The 22414-nt window shown below is 41.3% G+C and overlaps 1 protein-coding gene across 2 annotated transcripts; it reads left to right on the forward strand.

Moving 5' to 3' along the window:
* The first annotated feature begins 172 nt into the window (after positions 1 to 172).
* Positions 173 to 14645, forward strand: ZFP64 (ZFP64 zinc finger protein). 2 transcript variants are annotated; one of them, XM_077832164.1, is made up of 6 exons: positions 173 to 311; positions 2267 to 2503; positions 3899 to 4060; positions 5265 to 5327; positions 6022 to 6273; positions 11618 to 14645. In XM_077832164.1, the coding sequence occupies exons 1-6, from the start codon at positions 263 to 265 to the stop codon at positions 12916 to 12918; spliced, it is 2064 nt and encodes a 687-aa protein (XP_077688290.1). In that variant the 5' UTR covers positions 173 to 262; the 3' UTR covers positions 12919 to 14645. The 2 variants fall into 2 exon arrangements, with proteins under 2 accessions (XP_077688290.1, XP_077688291.1); XM_077832165.1 differs by lacking the exon at positions 173 to 311 and adding an exon at positions 1126 to 1562.
* The last annotated feature ends 7769 nt before the right edge of the window (positions 14646 to 22414 follow it).

Consider the following 22414-nt stretch of genomic DNA (forward strand, 5'->3'; position numbering starts at 1 on the left):
CGAGAGCCGCCCAGAGAGGCGAGGGGCAGCAGCCGCCCGCTCCCCTGTGTCCCCACGTGCCGTCCCAGAACTAGCAGGTGGGTTCCGGGCCCCGTGAGGGCAGCGGCCTCCGCGGCTGTCACTGAGCATGCTCACAGCGCGCGGGCACGCTCGGCTTGGGCTTCTCCACGTCCGTCCCTGCCCGGGGCGCGGGGGTCCCCGCCGCCGCCAGTGAGCCTCTTGCCGGGGGGTGGAGCTCCCGGGCCAGGCCGTGCCGCGCGCCATGAACCCGGGCGGCGGGAGGGCGCCGGGCTTCCCGGGCCCCGTGCCGTGTAAGTGCCGAGCGGGCAATGCGCGCTCCGGGGCCCGCGCTGGGGAAGCCGAGCCGAGCCGGGGCCCGGGCAGGCCCCGAAACCTGAGTAGCGCAAGAAGCGGGCGGGAGCCAAGCCCGGGAACGTGGCTCGGGGAGGAACGCGGGGGAGAGCAGCCAGCGGGCTGGGCGGGCTGCCCCGCCGCGCAGCGGGGGCTGGGGGCGGCCGCGGAGAGAGGCTCCCCGGGCGGCCCCGCTTCGGAGTTCCCCCGTCGGGCCGGGGCCTGGGCGAGCAGCAGGTGCCGCCGCCCCAGGCGGGGAGCCGGGGCGCAGCGAGGGGCCGGTCCTCGGAGAGAAGGCGGGCGGCGGCCAGAGCCATCAGCCGCCGCTCAGCGCGGGAGGGCGGACCGCAGCGGGTCCCGGGCTCCGACGCCCCGCCCAGGAAGAAGCCCCTTCTTCCCGGCAGCGGGCGAGAGGCGCTGCCCGGCGGAGATGGACCCTGGCCTGCTGCCGCCCGTCCCCAGCTCTCCTCCTCCGGCCACAGGCTTGCGGAGGAGACGGGCAAGGGGGGTGGAGATCGGGGGTCAGGGAGAAAGAGGGATCTGGGGGGTGAGGGGCGGGGACCGTTCTCGCCCCCCACTGGGGAGGGGGCGTGAGACGCTTGTGGGGCGTTGGGGGCGGGCAGAAGGCTGGGGGCGGCAGGAGTAGGGCACAGAGGTGTGGGGGCAGACAGGGCTGTTAAGGAACAGTAACGGTAAGAAGGAGGAGCTGTGAGTGGGGGAGAAGGCAGCGGGAACAGGTCGGGGACTTAAGGATAGGCCACATGGGGCAGTTAGGGATAGGGGAGGCAGGGGAAGAAGTTGGATGTTAAGCAGTAAGGGCAAGGGAGGAGGCGGGGCAGAAGGCGGTGGGAGGTAAGGGCAGAGGGGAAAAGGCCGTCTTGCTGCTTGGGCTCTGCTGGGCAGCACAGAGGATGCCTGCAGGGGAGCCAAGCAAGAGTTACCCTGACACCTCACTCCATTCTGCTTCCAGGACTATCCATGTTCATTAAGGACCCATCCACCCACAATTGGAGCACTGGGCAAGGGGCTACATTTTCTGGGAAAGCTCCCCAGGTGCATAGGGCAAGCCCCCTGGGCTTAATGCAAGGAGCAATGGTGTAGGTCCTTTGGTCCAATTCACAAAGGCATTTTGCAGTAGTGCAAGCCTCCTGGCTGTGAGAGTGTCACTGCGCAGCATGCAAAGATGCAAGTTCCCAGAGCGCAACTGTCATGTAAGCCCCTATAGCCTAGTGAGTAACATGGAAACAGAATGTAACATTATCAGCAACCTAAGGTTCAGCATTGCAGGCATGCAAGTTTCACGAATCAAGTTTCCCAGGAATCTTAGAGTAACTTTTTTTTTTAGGTTGGCTATGATCGAATGGCTTTGCACTTCAGGCTGCTCAGCACACTCTGCTCCTACTGAAGTCAGTGCCCAGAAGCTTCATATACCACTAAATATGTTTAGTTTTTCATTGGTTGTAATACCCATGTGCTGTCATCTGCTGAATGCTATGCCTCTTCACATAAAAGACAGTATTTATAGAAAGAAAAGGAGTACTTGTGGCACCTTAGAGACTAACCAATTTATTTATTATTAATATTAATTTATTAATATAAATTGGTTAGTCTCTAAGGTGCCACAAGTACTCCTTTTCTTTTTGCGAAGACAGACTAACACGGCTGTTACTCTGAAACCTGTTAGTATTTACAGAGTTCAGCATCTTGGTTTCACAGTTCCTATTATAGCTCTCCCAATAGTAGGTGAAAGGGAAATGTTGCAGTTATTCAATGAGAAATTGGAATGCATGATATTCTAATTGAGGTGTTGATCCATTTGATAATCTTATTGGAGTCTCTCTTTGCTTTTGTGTAGGAATGTTTTATGTTTTGATTTCATCAGTGTAAATTATTTGATCTCCTTCCATTTTTGTAGTTCCAGGAGGCACCACTGTCCTAGTGGAGCTCACCCCAGATATCCACATTTGTGGCATTTGCAAGCAGCAGTTCAATAACCTCGATGCCTTCGTTGCTCACAAGCAGAGCGGCTGCCAGCTGATCAGTGCAAATGGAACCACTAGTACAGTCCAGTTTGTTTCAGAAGAAACTGTGCCATCAACACAGACTCAAACCACAACCAGAACAATCACTTCAGAGACTCAGACCATCACAGGTATTGCTTAGGAATTTGAAAGCACACATCCTATAGAAAATTGAAATGTAAATCCATGTACCCCAGCACATTACGTTAAAACACCAATTTGCACACAAGTATTCACATATGATTTGGTGAGGGAAGGAGAAGCAGTCTGACTATGTTAGTTTTGGTATAACACTATGCACTTAATTTGACAATTAAAACTGTGAATCTGTTTATAGACTGATACAACATGCAGCCAACACTTAATGAAAGGGAAACTGTAATCAGTGGCAGTATTCATGAAAAATACTTAAATTACAGGACATTTTTAGTGGTGCCCTTGTTAACAAACACAGGCTTAGAGTTTTTTTGGTCTTCAGTCCAGGTCCTTCTTATAAGAGAACACTGCACTGGAACAACTGCTCTCACAATTAGTTAGCTAGAAGTATTTACTCAGTATTCCTACCTCTGCAGAGGTTTAAGTTAGGCTGAAGCATATGCAGACCTTTACTTGCATAAAGTTACATGCGTGCATGTTTTCAGGCTCAGGGCCTCATTTAGTTTGAATTAATTTGAACAGACACATTAATTTTCAGAGAGATTTGCAGAAACGTTTTGGGATAAAGAATCTGATATACAAAAGCCTTAAAACTAGTGAAAAGATAGGATAGTCAAGTGGACTGAATTCAGGGCTGGCTGCCAGGAATTTTTGAGTTCTAATCCCTGCCTGTGATTCACTGGATTTTGGATGAATTTCTTAAATTATCTGCCTCTTATTTACTCACCTGTAAAACAAAGGCAATAATACCAATCTATTTGATGTTAGGAAAGCGGTGAGATTTAATCAACTTAAAAGCCATTAATTAGTCTGCATTAAAATGTTTTTTCTTACTCTGTTTACAGTTGACACCTAAAATTCCTATAACTGAAAGAGATTAGATATTTTAAAAAAAAAAACCCTATTTTTTCAGTTTGTTTACTTCATACTTTTGACAGCATTTTGTATAAAGCCAGTTTTGCTGTTTCCCCTGAATACTGATTTAGGGCTTCGATCCTGCTAACATTTAACAACGTGTATAACTGTATTTATATAAGTAATCTGTCCCCACACAAACAGCAGAAGAAACTGACTCAGCCCTGAGTCCTGTAATTGGATCCACACCATCACACCCTTGTGCTTGTGTAAAATCCCATGGGTTTCAGTGCAATTTTGTACTGGTGCAAAGGACTTGCAGGATAGGGGCCTTCGTCAGTTTCTTTTTTTGTTTACCTGGGGCTTTCACTTGTAATAGGTAGAGAAAAACATTTTATAAAAGAATAGGCAAATGTGATTGTAAAACTAGAACTAGGTACGGGTGGTGCTTAATAGAATTTGATACGAACTGGAGATGTTTATACTAAGAAAGTGGGCCATTTTTATGTTTTTAGTTTCTGCTCCAGAGTTTGTTTTTGAGCATGGCTACCAAACATATCTGCCCAGTGAGAGCCGTGAACCTCAGAGTGCTGCTGTTGTCTCTCCATCATCAAAAACGCGTTCCAGAAAATCCACTACTGCAGTTGTCCAAAAGAAATTGAACTGCTGCTATCCAGGTTAGGTATTGGCTACGTTGTCCTTTTTTTCTTTCATTTTTGCAATTGGTGGGCTTAGGATAGTTATAAATATGCTAGGCTTGCCTAATTTCATGAAATTAATCTGTACAGAATCTAGAAGACAGCATGATATGCTCCTTTAGGCCTGATCCTACACAATTAAAGTCAGTGGGAGTTTTGCCATTGACTTCAGTGAGTGTTGAATCCAGCCCTCAGACTCTGATCTTGCTCTAATGATGTGTGCTGGCCAGGGTCACTGGGGCTCTACCTGGCTTCCAGGTGTGCTGACACACATCGCTGTAAAAGTATGTCCTGATTTGTATCTTCCTAACTGTGTTCCCAATCTTGCAACTCATGTGAAGAATCCTGAAAGTTATTTGCACTGTATCCACAGCTCTGATGAACCAAAATGTTTGCAAGGATGTACTGATTTTAAATATTGTCAATATTTAAATCATATTAATCAGTGAAGTTACTGTATAAATTCCTGCAAAACAGATGCTTAATTCTTTCGTATAGGATTCAGTTCTGCAAGCCTTGGAAGTTAAACTTTCCTCACATGAGTAGTCTTGTTTATTTAAATAGAGTTTACAGTATTGTTTCAAGTCTTTCCTTTACCTGAGAATCTTATTTCACATGCACAGTCTTAGTATGCACACACACAAACTTTCAGGGCCCTACCCAGTATTCTGGACTCAGGCAAAACTCCTGAGAATGAAGGCCCCAATGTGTTAGCTAGGCGCCCACTATCTCTAATCTGAGACTATATATGAAATTAATTAGTCTCCCTGTGTCCCCTGTGTACTGTAGAGTGCATCTCAAAACCCAGGCAGAGATTCCACACAATTTGTTTTAGAGATTACCACGAAAAATTCCAGAATGAGTTAATGCAGAGAATGAATTATCTTCTAGGGAAGCACTAGAAGACTAAAGTTTATAGGTAAGTATAGCTACTTACTTATTGTAAGTAAGTATATGCAAACAAGATGTGGACTTCATTTTCCGGCAATGTTGAATGCCGTCTCTTTATTTTTATACAAACACAGAGCCTTGATATATTTGACAAAGAAATGTTACAGATACATGCCGAGAAAGGCAACATCCTGAATCTGTCAAAGTACATGTCCCCTGTCCCGTTGTCTTGTTAGTTTCTCTTAAATTTAAAAATCTAATTTTTTGTTTGTGGTATCTAATTTATTTTCAGGTTGCCAATTCAAGACATCCTATGGTATGAAAGATGTGGAACGTCATTTAAGAACACACACAGGTAAAATCTAAAACCATCACCTTCTATTTTTCCTTCTTGTTATTGTCAGTAGATTTTCCAGCAAAATAAGCATCTAGTTTTAGGTGGTACAACCTACATGTTCAAGAGGCACAATCCCTCCCCTAGCTTCTTGGAATGCAAGGACTGTCTTTTTGCATGCCAAGTCTCTCATTATGGTACAAACTACTTTAGTGTAGGCCAGTTTGTAACTTAGTCATCTGGCCTTCAGAGTTCAGAACATTAAAAATGATGTATGCTTCACTCATCACTGACACACGAGAACCTCTGTGGCATGAATGGGAAGCTGTTTTTCAGTGCATCACCGCATTGTACTATAGATTAGGACAAGAAGTTAAAGAAAATCTAGTTTGACACACTAATTCTAAAAAAATATACAAATCATTTTCAAATGAACTTTCAAAAGCTAGTGTAAGGGGACAATTTTTTCAAAGGGTCTTCTGAATTGTAGTTGCAGTGTTTGCATTCCTTACCATCTTTTCTGTGCAGATTAGGAGGAATGGTTAATCTGGAGGTGTTTGAAGGCATAAACATTGGAGTTTAATTAAAGGAGGCCTTTGGAAAATTCAGGCTATTGCGATTTGAAAATTCTATATAGTTTCTTTTTGTTTTGTTAAGTTCCAAGATTGTGTCATTACAAAAATTGTTATTTTGACGCTCTTTTGATGGTTTTCAGGAGATAAGCCCCATAAATGTGAGGTGTGTAGCAAGTGCTTCAGTCGCAAAGATAAGTTGAAGATGCACATGCGTTCTCATACTGGGGTGAAACCTTACAAGTGTAAACACTGTGACTATGCAGCTGCTGACAACAGCAGTCTCAACAAGCACCAGCGCATCCACTCAAATGAGCGTCCTTTTAAATGCCAGATCTGTCCTTATGCGAGCCGCAACTCTAGCCAGCTTACTGTCCATCTCAGATCCCATACTGGTAAGTCTAGACTGTAAGACTTCAAAACGTGTTGGGCCATATTTGAGGTATTTTAATGCTAAAAATGTAGATAGGTGCCCAGTGGGATTTTCAGAAGTGCAGAGGTGTCTGACTCCCAATCTGGAGTCAGTTATAGAACAGTTGCAACAGTTTAACTAAATTGATTGAGATATTGAATTAGTTAAACCAGTACAAACTCCAAATGTAGACACCCTAGAACTATTTTAATTTCTCCATAATTCATCTAGTTTACATCTGCAAATGACCAAATTCAGCTAAACCTCCATAGACCACTGCTGGTGGGTCCCCTCCAGATCAAGGCTGAGGCATGTTAGCAAGACAGTAAGAGGAAACTGGCCTTGCTGCTGCCCGTGCTATACTTGTTCTGTGAATAGATGATTTCAGTCTCCAGGGTTGTCAGCCCACACACCTTTTGCAAACACTAAATCCATAAGTTCTTATAGTTAAATTATTTTCCTAAATTCTCTTTTAATCAGAGATTAATTCTTGTAGTTTGTATGCAATTTGCTGTAAAGATAACTGATCTTTTTTGTGACAGTACAGTTATCTCTGACATATGATGCTTTTCACTTATTCTGTGGTATTAGATTGGTTTCCATGCTTTTTACGGGTTTGATAAGTTCTGTGAATGTTAGCTGCAAAGCGATTACTATTCAGGGTTTACTATATTAGCTTTGAACCTGCTCTAGGTTCTGATTTTGAATTGAGGTATTACACTGTACATTAGTTCAGATGTAGGCAGTGTGGAATTTATTTCCAGCAGATAAAAGAAATAAATCACATGTGAAATGTGGAGGAGCGGCGGGTCAGACCAATCTGTCCTGAGCAGAGGAGTCTTTTATGCTTCACAAATCTGCTGTGATGCCACAGGCAGGACAACTAGGGAGTTGTTTTACAACGTTCACCTGTTTCTGCTGCTACATAACAGGATGTGATGGGCAGTAGGAATTGTACATGGGGGAGTCAGATAGTAATGATAGATAGAGTCCAGAGAACACCTGATGTAGATTTACCTCCTCTAATGCAAGTGTGCGCAGGTACATATATGTAAGCTGTAGCAGTTGTGCCTCTCGAAGGATTAATCCATGGAAGAAGGAAAACAGTAGTTTTGTTTTATTCTTCTTCGCTTTTCCACCAAAGTGTGGTAGATTTTTCACTGCCACCTGTGAAGACTGGTTTCAGAGTAACAGCCGTGTTAGTCTGTATTCGCATAAAGAAAAGGAGTACTTGTGGCATCTTAGAGACTAACCAATTTATTTGAGCATAAGCTTTCATGAGCTACAGCTCACTTCATCGGATACATCCGATGAAGTGAGCTGTGAAGACTGATGAATTGGCACTTACATATTTTCTGCCACTGGGAGGCCAAGTGGCCCTGATTCGGAAGGGTTCAGCCAGTGAAGAACAAGGAGTGAATAAGCCCTTTGTGATTTTTAGCAGATAAATAGGGTGACATGGGCATGAGAACGCAGGCTTGCTTTGCCAGTTTAAAATCACAGCCTTTGTGTCAAGTTACCCTTTCAGGGCCACATGCTCCCCTCTTCCAAATAAATAATTTGACTTATTATACTAGAACTTGTGGAATTAAAGTGGTCTCTTCCCTGCTGTTCCAGGGTGGATGAGGGAGAGAGGCATGTGCCAGGAGCAGATTCTCTAGGATCTGCTGAGAAGTCAGCATAGTTCCCAGTTTATCCACATAGAAAAGTTACCCTTCACTTTAGGTTTCATGACTCTTCACTTCATTAGTAGCACAACTCCCTTTGAAACCATGCTGCATTTGCCTTTGCCCTTCCAGGCTTGAAACTAAGATGAATTGCAAACAAAGAGGGGAGTTCTTCAAGTAAGTCTTGTATGGATTACCTCTGGGAACACCTCATTCTGTAGTGGGGATCAGATTTCGTCCCTCCCTCCTATCTATCTCTGGAATGCCTATTCTTGTCCATGGTGGCTAGGAGGCAAGAGGGAATGTGTGTAAGTGTGAGCTGTGTTCCTGTTTCCACAGATTTGAGGTCTTTTCTGACCCCATTACTACTTCCCTTCACTGCTCAGTATGCAATGTCAAGTCTTTAGAGTTTAGTTTCTTGCTCTATCTTTCCCGAGTAAATCTTTTTAGATATGAAGAACTTGTAGGTGTAATTTGTTGCATATAAATACAAAGCTTTAAAAAATGATTACATCCATATTATTGTTCACTAAGAAATTAAATGGACTGGATTGGGTTAAAAGAAAAATTCAGACAGGTATTCAGGATGCAGGTCCTAATGGTACTGATCAACCATTCTTTGTACTGCAGGAAATCTGTTAGAAATTCATAGAGGTAAATGTTTTTGTGACCTACAGTAGAACCTCAGTTACGAACATCTTAGGAATGGCGGTTATTCATAATTCTGAAATGTTTATAACTGAACAAAACCTTATGGTTGTTCTTTCAAAAGTTTGCAACTGAACATTGACTTAACACAGTTTTGAAACTTTACTATACAGAAGAAAAATGCTGCTTTCCCTTTATTTTTTTTTAGTAGTTTACGTTTAACACTACTGTACTGTATTGGCTTTATTTTTATTTATTTATTTATTCTCTGCTGCTGCCTGATTGCATACTCCTGGTTCCAAATGAAGTGTGTGGTTGACTGGTCAGTTCGTAACTCTGAGTTTCTACTGTGTATAATTTGGAGTCAGATTTTATAAACCCTTGCTAATTTGATTAATCCTTTCATTCTCTTAATTTCAGTGGAACAATTCACATGAGTATTAGTTTTCAGGATCAAGGCCCTGAAGTTCTTTGGTACCTCTGCCAGTGTCAAATTATGCAAGGCCAGTAGTGTAAATATGTATAATAGATCAATCTGCAATTTAAAAAAACATGTATTGCAGAATTTGAGTACAAAAGTAACACTGTCAGTCCATTATATGAAAATTGAGCTATTGAAATATGCACTATGCCTTCATCAGTAAAGTAGGTAAAAATTCAGTAACGGAATCTTACAATTCAACTAGAAGAGTATGCAGCTGTGACTGTAAAATAAATAAGCTACACCAGCAACCAGTGTATCTTCGTTAATAAAAATCTTTGTCACAAACATAATACGCTATATATCTCAATTATTAAACAGATGTGAGATTTGCACAGTATGCCACAACTTGATTTGAAAAATAAGCAGCTAAATCAATGACATGTAGCTGGATAAACAAATTATGCAAAATTATACAAATATCACAAAGATCTATAAAATATTAACTATTAAAATAAATTAGCCATATGCAGTTTGATTATTAATGAACAAAGCATTGACTGAACTTAGTACATTCCTGCATTTTATTTGTCTTACATAGCACCCTATAGTTCTTTCACTTTTCTCCTTCCATGGCGTGACAGAGTAATAACAAAATGATGTCTTACTGTTCAAGTGGATCAGAGAAGAACTGTTAAGAATGAATAGTATTGTTTTGAAAATGCTATTTACTACAGTCTGCTGCTTCTTTTGTTTTTTAAATCATATTCGGAACGGAGTCATTGTCTTGTAAGTCCATGCCCTGGATTTGATCCACTGATTATGAATTAAATATATGTGGTTATTTTGGCTGCACATATTGTGACAACCCTACAAATGCAAGAAAATGCAAAGAACAGAGGTTTAGGCCCTGAAGATGCAAATGCTTATACATGTAACTAACTTTACCCATGTGAGTAGTTCCCTTGAAGGAAATGGATTATTCCTGAGGTTAAAGTTGAGTGAATACAAAAACGTTTGCAAGATTTAGCATTTGAATCCTTTGGCACAGATTTTCAGCTGCAGCAGTTTCTAGACTTCATGTGTGTGCCCATAAAAAATTGTGCACGTACATGTACTGTGCAGGCACACACCTCTACGTGCGTACTAATTTTAAAAAAATCTTTTAGCTGTAGTTTGTGGAAAGTTGGTTGGTAACATCATGCAGAATCCTCCATTTCCAACAGTTGAATTGCATTACAAATTGCAAGACAAAACTATACGCTAAATAGTTCCCTAATGTTACATTTCTCTATAAGTAAACTCATATGAACCCACACATCATTATTTATCTTTTGCATGTTTCACTCTTTTTAATTTTTCTTTTCCAATTATTGTGCCCCACTACAATTAAATTTTTCCCCATACAAACTGTAGGAAAATCCTATAAATCTGGAGTAACCACTGTATTTTCTGTGCATCCAAGTACATGATACTAAGTGTTGTCCTTCCCTATCACCTTCCCTCTTTGCTTTTTCAACATTTGCTTCAAAAACTGAAAATCTAGCTCAGGGATCGGCAACCTTTGGCACGCGGCTTTGGCAGTTCCCACTGGCCTCAGTTCGTCGCTCCAGGCCAATGGGGGCTGCGGGAAGCAGCGGCCAGCACATCCCTCGGCCTGTGCCAGTTCCCGCAGCCCCCTTTGGCCTGGAGTGGCGAACCGCGGCCAATGGCGGCTGCGAGCAGCCGAACCTGCAGACGCGGCAGGTAAACAAACCGGTCCGGCCCGCCAGGGGGCTTATTTGAAAAATAAAGGTGCAGATTCTACAAATGGAAGAAATTTGAGCCAAATATCCTAGGGCAAATGTGGCATAGAAGAATAGGAATAGACATGTGTACATTATTTTGGAGGATGATTTTTAATTTGGGTCTTCAGTGGTAAATATTTTATGATCAAAATATTTTAAAAAGATGATTAGCTAGTAATTTAATTCCACATAGTTTGGAACTGATTTAACACTCCATCATGCTTAAGTTCTCAGCATGACTACAGTTATGTGTATATGCTAACGTATATGTTTAGGAAAGGTTTATAATGCATCAAAATCTAGCAAAGAGACAACTTTTTTGTTTTTTAATGTTTATCTCAATTAGTTAAAAGCATTAGTTGAGATGTTCAGTCTTATTAATGAAGGAGGATTGAGAATCTTCAGTAGCTTGTTTTGGAACAGTGTTCCACCATTTATACCACTAAAATGAACTAGAAATGGAGAACATCTGGAATACAAATACCAAGAAACTGCAGGGCCTGCAAGCATGCCCACATATTCTCTCTACCCACAAGCACTGTGCGCCAGGAGTGGCTACTGTGTTTCCCACACAAAAATGTCTCTGATCAGCTACAGATGAAACAAGAGAATGCAACGTTTGAATTTCAGCTCATTAAAGAATTTAGTGCATTGTGGAAATATGATGGGAAATTTTAACTGGAACAAATTGAGTTTACGTACCAGTTTAAGTTTATGCAGTTAATTGCAACTTTCAGTCTATCCCGGAAGTACTGTAGATTCATGGCTTGACTCCTCTAATTTAAATGCGTGTTTTGTTGACAGGAGATGCTCCGTTTCAGTGTCGGATGTGTAGTGCTAAATTTAAAATCAACTCGGACTTGAAGAGGCACATGCGTGTGCACTCTGGAGAGAAGCCATACAAATGTGAGTTCTGTGATGTCCGCTGTGCCATGAAAGGGAACCTGAAATCGCACATCCGTATCAAGCACAGCATGGAGAATACGCTCAAGTGTCCAGAGTGTGAGTTCCAGTGCGGAAACAAAACAACCCTTCGGCATCACTTAAGAGCCCATCAGCCTGAGCAGCCAGTGAAGTGCTCAAAATGCAATTACTCTTGCTCTAACAAGGCAGCTCTCAAGGTGCACGAGAGAATTCACTGCGAGGATCGCCCTTTCAAATGTGACTTTTGTAGCTTCGATACCAAGCAGCGGAGCAATCTGACCACGCACGTGAAGAAAGCTCATGGAGACAAAGTCAAGATCAAAAAGCAAACTACTGAGAAGAAAGAGGGAGATAAGTTAAAGCATGGCAGCTCCAGGCAAGTAGCCAAATTGGATGCTAAGAAAGCATTTAAATGTGGCCTGTGTGAGGCTTCCTTTGTCCGAGAAGATTCTCTTAGGAGCCATAAGAAACAGCACAGAGAGTATAATGGGACCAAAAGTACTGAACTGGCTGTATTGCAGTTGCACATGGACCCCAGTAGGCAGACCAGTGCCCCAATCACTGTAAGTCACCTTCAAGTCCCCATTCAAGCCACTCAGGTTTCTCCTTACAATGAAGGAAGGGTCAAGATCATTGCTGGCCATCAAGTGCCTCAAGCTAATGGAACAGTTCAGGCTGCTTCAGTGAATGTTATGCCTCCCACATTAGTTGGCCAGAATCAGGAGGACCTATCTGCGAGTAGCCAGTTGCAAATACTGCGCCAAGTCAGTCTACTGGCACCGCCTCATCCCCCTGTTTCTCAAAGCGAAGCTGTGTCAGTGGGGCAGCCGGCCGTTCTTCTCACTGCCCAGGACCAAAGTGACAGCAATGCTCTCCACCAGACTTTGATTTCTGCTGCTTCAGTCAGTAGTCACAGGGCTTCAGCAAGCCAGACTTTCATCAATGATTCTGGAATCAGCTGCTCTGACTTGGAAGGGCTCAATGCTTTGATTCAGGAAGGGGCAACGGAAGTGGCTGTGGTTAGTGATGAAGGTCAGAGTATCTCTGTGTCCACTTCAGCTCCCCCTCCTCCCATCTTTTCCTCATCCTCTCACACACAAGCACCTAAGCAGACCTACTCCATCATTCAAAGTGAAGCCCATACAGCTTCGCTGTGTCCTGCAGACTCCATACCGGATTAGTTTTAAAAAACTAGCGCAAATTCCACCCTGGATTGCCTTGTGAAGCCTTGGAGTCAGTGGGATTTTCATGACACTTAGTGAGGGCCAGTTTTTCAGGAGTCCTAAGATTGGCCTCTGAAGTTCCATTTGCACCACTTTGCACATGTAGTCGTATGTTGCATTCTCACATACTCATACAGTGACTTGCACATGAGGGTGTGCACAATTACATGTATTGGAAACTAGAGGCTTCAGTCTTTGAAAAATGTGAACCTGAATATCAAAGCAACTGTTTAAAATTTCACATTTAAAAAAACTTCCCAGAGCAGGATTTACTTTGCGCAGCAAATGTCTTATTTAAACAAAATAGCTTTTTTTTAATCAGATGCAAAGAACATCTCGCTTTAAGATACCATCCCCTGTGAAAAATCTGAGGGCAGGCCTATATTACAGGGGAAAGTCGATCTAAGCTATGCAATTTGAGTTACGTTAGTAGCGTAACTCAAGTCGACACGTAGCTTAGATCTGCTTTCACAGGGTGGGGGTCCAAACTACGCTATGTCAACAGGAGACGCTCTCCTGTAGACTTCCCCTACTCTTTTCCATCTGGTGCAGTACTGGAGTCGACAGGAGAGCAATCTGCGGTCAATTTAGCGGGTCTTCATGAGACCCGCTAAATTGACCCCTGATGTGTCGATTGCCACAGCATGGATCCACTGGTAAGTGGAGACAAGCCCTGAGCAAGGTGGCTTTGTACAACGAACCAAAACAGTTGTTCAGAGACCCATTAACACCTAGCCAGCCTGTCCCAAACCTCCTCTTGCAGGTTACTATAGGACCTGCCCTGTAGCTGTGCTCTACTGCATATAAGCCCTGATCAGGCAAAGTATTTAAACATATGAGTAGCCCCATTGTTTTAAGTGGAACTACTCTCATGCTTAAAATTGAACACGTGCTTAGGTGCTTTGCTGGATTGGGGCTGTGATGGGAGCACCCTCTGTGGTTAATCTGTCTGTTGCTAACATAGTACAGCAGTGGTTCTACTTTTTGGACTTTGTACATGGTACCAATAATTTCCCCAAAACAAACGTCTGTTCATTTTTTTATTACTTGTTAGACAATTCAAACTACTGGACATAATTCTAATAGAATTTCGTATTATCTAGGTGCTACTATTTAGATGATAAAAAATTAACAGTATATTAAACAACATTAAGAATTAAGGGCCCTAGTCCTTCAACTGCTTATGGATTTGCTTAACTTCACTTGAATAGCCCCACTGAAGTGTTTGCAGGATTGGGGTCTAAATTTGTAAATGTTGATTTTTTTTTTCATTTAGATTCAGAACCAGACTAATCAGGATGAATTGGAGCCAGATTTTCAAAAGTGCTCAGCACACAGCAGCTCCTAATGTGACAGTTCTCACCAGACTTTTCCAAAATGCTCAGAGCCCTTCTGGCTGAGTTTTTTTTAAAAAAAAAATCTGGTCACTGATTTCTAATTACAGGAAAAGTCTATTGAAGTCAGTAGGAATTGGGGGCACTTAGCACCATGGTTGAGACGCTCATGCAGAATCAGGCCCCAAAGTATTTCTGTTAAAATAATAGGCTGTTGTCTGTGTGTTGGTGATATTTTGTGTCATAACAGACTTTTTATGCAAATCATGTATACAGCACGATGCTCTGTATCAGAAGGGTCCTTCAAAAAAAAATACAATATATTTTTCCAAATACAGTGCTGTAATTTTATGTCATTTGTTTTGGTTTTGAATTATTTGTTTTCAGTTGTGTGATTGAAAACAAATGTATTTTGCATTTCCATCTCTGTTCTTTATATGTAAGAATGCAGCATAAAGAGAGGAAAAAGAAAATGTCCTCAACCTGTTGCAGTACAAAACCTAATTATAGATTCTGTTTTGGGAATCAAAAAGCTAGTTAATTTAAAAAAATATAACTACATTAATATTAGTACAGAACAAGATAGAGGTGGTTATTTGTGTGCTTAACATCACCATGCAATGAATGTGTATTTATATAAAGAAGAAATATGTACATGTCAGTATTTGGCTTCAGTCATAAAAAATCAGTGGATCTGATTAACAGTTTAGTTAGGTCAGTGGTTCCCAAACTTGTTCCGCCGCTTGTGCAGGGAAAGCCCCTGGCGGGCCAGGCTGGTTTGTTTACTTGCCGCGTCCGCAGGTTAGGCCGATCGTGGCTCCCAGTGGCCGCGGTTCGCTGTTAAAGGCCAATGGGAGCTGCTGGAAGCGGCGCGGGCTGAGGGACGTACTGGCCGCCACTTCCAGCAGCTCCCATTGGCCTGGAACAGTGAACCGCGGCCACTGGGAGCCGCGATCGGCCTAACCTGCGGACGCGGCAGGTAAACAAACCAGCCCGGCCCGCCAGGGGCTTTCCCTGCACAAGCGGCAGAACAGGTTTGGGAACCACTGAGTTAGGTATATAATATGTGCCTTTTTAGAGAGAGAGAGAGAGAGTGTGTTTCTCCATGGATATGAAAACATGTTTTGATAGGACACATAAGTAGGGCCATATTTGAAATTAGTTTTATAGTATCTCTTTAAAAAAAAGTCCGTTTGCACATGCATTTTCTTCCAGTCATACTTATGTTTGCTTTCACAAATCTGAATCATATCCTTAAAAATGACATGGGAAAATGCAGACACAAATTATAGGTACAGTTTTAGAACCCTTCACTTTTGTTGACAGAGGAGTTGATTAGATGCGTTTTGTATGCATGAATCCACCAGCAATGCCAACTTATTCCATGAAAGCCCTCAATGTAGTTTTTGTTGAGGCCTTAAAATCATGTTCTTTTTAAGAAAGCAGTTCAGAATAATAATCTTGATGCCTGAATCCTGGCTTTGGTTTGATTAGAACAAATTAGCAATATATACCCTCCAACCTTCTGGACGGGAGAAAAGGCTATTGTTTAGTTATAAAATAAATTTTGAGAATGTTAAACAGGGAACTAATTTATTAGTAAAGAAGATGGCTTCTTAGCTCCCAAGCTACACTGCTGTTTAAAGGAGAAATTTGTGGATATCTACATCAAAAATATTATCAACAGTCCATACTCTAATATAGTGATTCTTGTTCTCAGCCTTCCATATGATGGTTCCATTTGCAGCTGCTTCTCTTCATAGCTGTCTGAGAGTCATCTGTGCCAATTCCTAAAGTGCTATGGATAGAGGCATGCTGATTTATGGTGAGCTCGCATCTGAGGAGGACTAGTTGCAAGTCATTGAGCAAACCCGCTGTAATGTAAGATCAGAAACGGAATGGGAAGGGAGGTTGCTGTACGCAAAGCGAAGAAGAGGAAAAGTATAGTCTGAGCAATTAATTGGGAGCCTGGAAATTTTGAGTTACAATCCTGACATACTTGGGTTCCCCAACTGTAGAATGGACATAATACTTACCCTCTCAAGCATGTTGAAAACTTAATGATGTTTGTAAAGCACTTTGAAGATGAAATAGCACTTCGTGCTCATATTATTTATGGTCACTGATCTTCAGGGTGTGAACTATTGCTTTAGCTGATAGCATAATATTTTACCTATGTTTGAATTAAAGTGCACAGTAAAATATGTGATGATGTAGTAGATCAAGATACATTGGGACTTTTACCGCACTCGAGCAGTATCGCATGTGTCCTTATTGTGTGGCAAACTGGGGTGCTGTAGATTCATGCCCTGGGTTGGCGAGTAGTCAGTTGTCAGGTAGACAGACCCTTAGTGTTCTCTGTTCCTCCCAGTCAAACCATCTATAAATGCTTCCGGGTATGTAGTCAGTGTGCACATTCTAACTTGTGAGATTGAAACTGGGGAAATGGTATGTAGTTTGAATATAGTTACAGTGGGCAGGCTGTAGGGAGGAGCAAGCAATAGGTAAAAGAAGACATTAAACAAAACAAGCAAACATTTTAAATCTTTTAGCAGCAAACAACATTTTCTCCCCTCTCAAGACAAAACTTCATTGAGCTTCTAAAACCCTAATGCTGTAAGGGAGGGTATTCGGTTTGATCCCTCATTAGTGGAACGACATGGCAAAGCCCTTATTGACTTCTGTGTTAAAGGAACCAGCCCCTTTGTTGTACGCAATGATAGGCAATTGGAGAACAACATTGAAAGCAAACTCAATAAACCAAGCACCAAAGGCTTATGCCCACTTTAGGCAAATATATATATTTTCAAAATAAACGGGAGAAAAAAGACAAAAGAACAAAAAAAGTAAAGGAATGGGAGAGGAAAGGAGAATGACATCGTGGTTTCCATCTGCTAGAGAAAAATAATCAAAGGTTTCTAAAAAGTTAGACCCAATCTTTTCAAATTTGACAGAGGTCCCCCTTTTCCAAAAGGTACTTGCTCTTTAGCTGCCAGGTGAGCCAACTTGCTATGCCAAGCTTCTGTTCCTGGAGGCAGTCTGTTCTTCCACCTAAGCAATATAAGTCATTTGGATACAAGCACTGCTTTAGAGAACGAAGTTTTCTATGAGTTGGAGAGGTTAAGATGATGGGAGGTATCTGTTATCATATTAATCCTCCTACCTACTTCTAGCCAAAAGTATTATTGCATGGGATAGTCCCAAAACATGTGAGCCAGTTTGGTCTGGGAGACCCACATTTCCAGCAGCAGTCTGTTTTGGCAAGGTCAATGCACTGCAATCTATGTGGGGACCAGTGTCAACAAAAACAGCAGAAGATCATTGTTTATCCTTGCAATGTTCTTGTGTCTAAACCTGAAAATCTTGCTCCTACTCTATTTAAATAATGCATTTGGACACCTCTTGACTATAAAATCAACGAGCAAAGTCAAATTCTGGGCATAAAAGCAAATTTGCTCATAGGGGAATCTATGATAATTGGAATTTTAGGTGGCAACCCAGACATATGAAATATTTAGGAATCCTCAGCCCCAGTGAGCTGGAGAATCTGTTCAAAATTAATTTAGAGCCCATTTTAGTTCATTGAGATATTTGGGCAGAGGGTGAATCCTTACTCTTAGCCTTTGGGCCAAAATTTATATTATCAAAATGAATATGCTTCCCAAAATGTATACCCTGTGAGTTCTCCCAGTTACTATTCCTCCATTTTATTTTAGGAAAATTAACAATTTTTTTAAAATACTTCTCTGTGGGTGGATAGGAGGCCAAGACTGGCTTTATTTGACTATAACAGGGTTCAAAAAAGAACTAAAGTTCATGGAGGATAGGTCTATCAATGGCTATTAACCAGGATGTACAGGGATGGTGTCCCTACCTTGTGTTTGTCAGAAGCTGGGAATGGGCGACGGGATGGATCACTTGATGATGTTCTATTCATTCACTGTGGGGCACCTGACATTGGCCACTGTCCACTGAATGCATCCGATGAAGTGAGCTATAGCTCACGAAAGCTTATGCTCAGATAAATTAGTTAGTCTCTAAGGTGCCACAAGTCCTATCGGAAGACAGGATACCAAGCTAGATGGACCTTTGGTCTGACCCAGTATGGCCATTCTTATGTTCTTAAGTAAATTACAATTCCCAATCACAGCTGGAGGCTTCTGTTTCCCCAACTTTCAGCATTATCATGCAGACTTTATCATCAGCTAGACAGCCCTCTGGCTCCAGAGCATAATAGTGCTGCCTAGCTGCTAGTGGAACAAGAGTTGGTCCATCCCCTCCAGTTGGCAGGAATGCTGGGTTCAATTTATTATGGTTTTGATTTTAGAATGTCTTCTACAGCATTGGCTACCAGAGACTCACGGGCTAGTTTGGCTAGAAAATTTAAATTCCATCTCATCTCACACGTTGATGCTGTACTTCGAGGCAACCATTTGTTGAAAATTGACAAGATACCATTTAGTGTGGAAAGTAGAAGGATAAGAGGATAATTTGGTCTGTTTATTACAGTTTTTCCAATATAAATGCACAAACCTTTAGCTGCTGGAAAGCAAGATTCGGTAGTTTTCATATCTCTGTATGCAGCTATTGCTGTATATTGGATTTCAGATTTCTTTAAAGTGATGATGAAATATTTTATATCATCTGTAGGTGGTGCCAGAGATTCAGATAAAATTTGAGCTTAGCCAGTTACTTGAAGTACATATATTTCCTGTGAAACAGAAACTTTGTGATTTTCTGTCTTCAACTCTTTGCTAGTTACAAATGAAAAAACATCTCTATAGCTACTTCCATAAGAAGTTGCAGGACACTTAACAGCAAAAATTGTCAGCATGTTAAGAGCAATTAAAAGAACAAACTATGACAATCAGTAAAGATCTGTGTTGTCCCACTCAAAGCAGATTTCTAGATAGAACCAATTTAATGTAAGTGTACAGAGAATTAATTTTAAAAACTCCCTTTCAATTTAGTTTTAATCTGTAAACAGTTTGCAGCCTGTAGTAGAGCAGCTGAGTAAGTTGCGTAAAATAAGCAAAGTCAGCACAAGTGTTATTGGTCAAAATTGGCTGAATTTACACTTGTGCAGCTCCTCTGTGTGTGCACTACTGTATCAGAGTTCCCAGGAGCCTTATATTAACTCCAGTGTCACCATTAGACAATTCTGTTATCTGCATTTCACTTTCTCGAAACAGAGTTGTTTACCTTTTAAAATAGGAAACCAGTAGATTGATGTATTATGAAGGCTAGCCCTTTATGCTAGTCCTATGTATAGTTGTAAGATAAACAGGAAAGATAAAAAGGTGAGAATGAATAGGCAATGGCATAGTACTGCTGTCTTCAACAGTTCAGCGGTTTGCATTACACTCGAGGAAATAATCTATAGAGTTAGGTTTTTCCCCCCTCCATACTACAAAAATAGGGTAGCCTGAAATAAAGTTGATTTTTTTTTTCTTCCACAGAACACTAACACAAACATGCAGTGCTGACCATTGTGTATTAGAGCTGATAGAGCGTGTTGCTTTAATATCTGATACTTGTTTAGTATGTTCATGCTGCTATCAACTGAATTATTGTTTCCTTGTTAATTCATAACAAGTCCCTCTCTCTTATGGAGCTTGTTTGTTTTTCTTGAGTGCCATGGAATTCATAGATCCTCCTGGAATTCCGCCAAGGTCATCAGGTTCTTAAGCAATTTGTCTGTCTTTTCCGGTGAAAATAATATGTGTACATATATAGTGTACATTTATAGTGTCCGTCATCTGAGGATTTGAAATATGAGGATCCTCGAAGTTTGAGTGCAGATATTTACATAAGCCTCACAACATCCCTGTGGTAAGTATTTACAGCTATTTTACAGTTGGGTAAACTAAGGCATAGAGTTTGTGGTTTGGCCAAAATGTAACCTTATCAGTTAGTGGCAGAGTCCAGAACAGAATTCAGGAGTCCTGGCTACTAGACAGAAGTACCTTCCACTCTACACAAAATAGATCATGCTTAGTTTCCGCTGCAGTAAATTCTGCTCACTGTAAGAGGAACATATCAAATATAGGGTAAATTTTTCAACAGTGCTTAAACGGTGTATGAGACTAACTTCCATTGACTTTCTTTGGGACTTAGAAGCATAAGTCACATAGGCATTTATGAACATTTTACCCACTGAGCCCAAGGCATGAGTGCTATATCAGTTACAGTCCTGACTTTTTAATAATGATGTTTTCATCCTGGACTATTTTCAGTAATAATAACAATAACTCACTAGCTATTAGCAACAACACTAAGAAATCATTGATTCTTAGTATACATATTTCAAGTAAAATATTTTTCCCACACTTAAGGCTTTTGTTTACTATATGACATTGATTGTAAAAGTAGGCCTTGGTTTCATAGACGATGAACTGTCATTTGTAAGAGTGACTGTACTATATTATTAGTCTTAATGTTTTATGTAATTTTTCCTGTGTTTTCTTGTAATGTAACGGATGGAAGCACACAAAACCAAAAGAGGAAAATGCCTGTAACATGTTTCATTTTGTGTCAGTATTGCAGTTATCTGTGTGATCTCAAGTGTCATGTGCCGCAATGTCTATGCGAGCACAGTGGGGTGGATTATGGGCTTAGCTTCAGGGCCGTATGCTATTTTCCTCAATCAGTGACACTACTCTCCCCGTCTCTGGGGGACTTCGTCTGTGACTTATACCAATACAGTTTACCTGTGCATAAAGCCACCGTAAACACTAATGCACATTGAAGCTTGATTTATCAACTCTGCCAGAGGTTGGCACTGGTGGAGCTACACCAGTCGTCACTTACACTGGCTGAAATCAGGCCAAATCCCTACTGTAGATGAGCCCTTAAGATGAGTATGATTTTGCCCAAAGTTAAGTCACAGCTGGTCTAGGCTTGGAAATATGAGTTGAAACCCTAGCCCCACTTGAAGTCGATGGGACTTTGACCCATGGAAGTATCACATTTTGGCCTTCATTCCACATACAGTCTCAGTGACTCTGGCAGAACCAATAGTAGTGTAGGGTACCATTCAGTGTGAATAAGAATATCACGCTCTGAGCCGTAGGGTTTTTTTTATTATTAATCTTTATGAGGAAAAGATGAAAATGTTAGAAAAATGCAGAGACACTTTCTCTGAGTTACAAGCAATTATAAAATGCCTTTTTGTGTTTTAAAAAAGAAATGTTGCACAATATTTTTCTGTAGCTCTCTCTCATCTGACCTTTTTCCATGTTGGTAGCCAGCTTGCATTCAGTGTCTGTCCTTGCAATTGATGTTCTACTACCAATACAATATTTGATATGTCCTCTGTGGAGAGGCCTGCATCCTGTAATTTCAGGGGTATTGATTTGATGATCTAATAGCCTTTTGCATCTCCAGTTAGAAAATCTTTAATCTTTTTTATTTAAATTTTAAGACCAGAAACCAACTTTACAAGTAACTAATGTCCTTCATCAATTATCCAGCTAACCTTTCATAAGATAATGGTTTCTATAGTGACCTCTAGGAAATAATGTCTCAGATATAATTGTGAATTAGAAGTCTTTAATAGGGGAAGACTTATTTTCTCTCCCAGATATCTAGTTCTGCCTTGGCATTAAGTGTGGTTTGGCTGAAATTTTTCTTGGTTAATGGCAAAAGAAAGGTGAATTTTATGGAAAAAAGAATCAAGTGAATAGGATAAAGTAGTATTTTAAAGTTTTACAAAAGAAATTAGATTTTCTTTCAGTATATTCTTGCATCTGTTTGCCCACCTAACTGAAAGACTCTGTTCTTAAACATCTTTCATTCTACCAGGACCCCAGAAGGGTAGAGAAATGAGGGACACAAAACCATTATTCCTTCACTGTAGACTGGAGAACTCTTTCTGCAACCTCAGATGCAGGATTCTCTATTTCTGATGTAAATTTTCAACAGTGAAAGAGAGGGATCTTTGCAACTAAAATGAGTGATAGTCTTCAGAATGAAGGACATTTAAGAAGTATTTACAAAGTTTAGTTCCACTAGGATAAGCAGCATTGCAGGCATAGGCCAGGTCTCTGCTACAATCTTTTGCCATCATAGCTATGTTGGTCAAGAGCGTGATGAAGTATGATATGCAAGTGACATACCTC

The sequence above is a fragment of the Eretmochelys imbricata genome, chromosome 13, assembly GCF_965152235.1.
Source record: "Eretmochelys imbricata isolate rEreImb1 chromosome 13, rEreImb1.hap1, whole genome shotgun sequence".
NCBI lineage: Eukaryota > Metazoa > Chordata > Testudines > Cheloniidae > Eretmochelys > Eretmochelys imbricata.

Excerpts from the sequence above, each read along its gene's own strand:
- ZFP64 (XM_077832164.1), top strand. The coding sequence starts at position 263 with ATGAACCCGGGCGGCGGGAGGGCGCCGGGCTTCCCGGGCCCCGTGCCG. Across the intron at positions 312-2,266 it reads CTTCCCGGGCCCCGTGCCGT|TTCCAGGAGGCACCACTGTC; the intron begins GTAAGTGCCGAG and ends CCATTTTTGTAG. Across the intron at positions 6,274-11,617 it reads CCATCTCAGATCCCATACTG|GAGATGCTCCGTTTCAGTGT; the intron begins GTAAGTCTAGAC and ends TTTTGTTGACAG.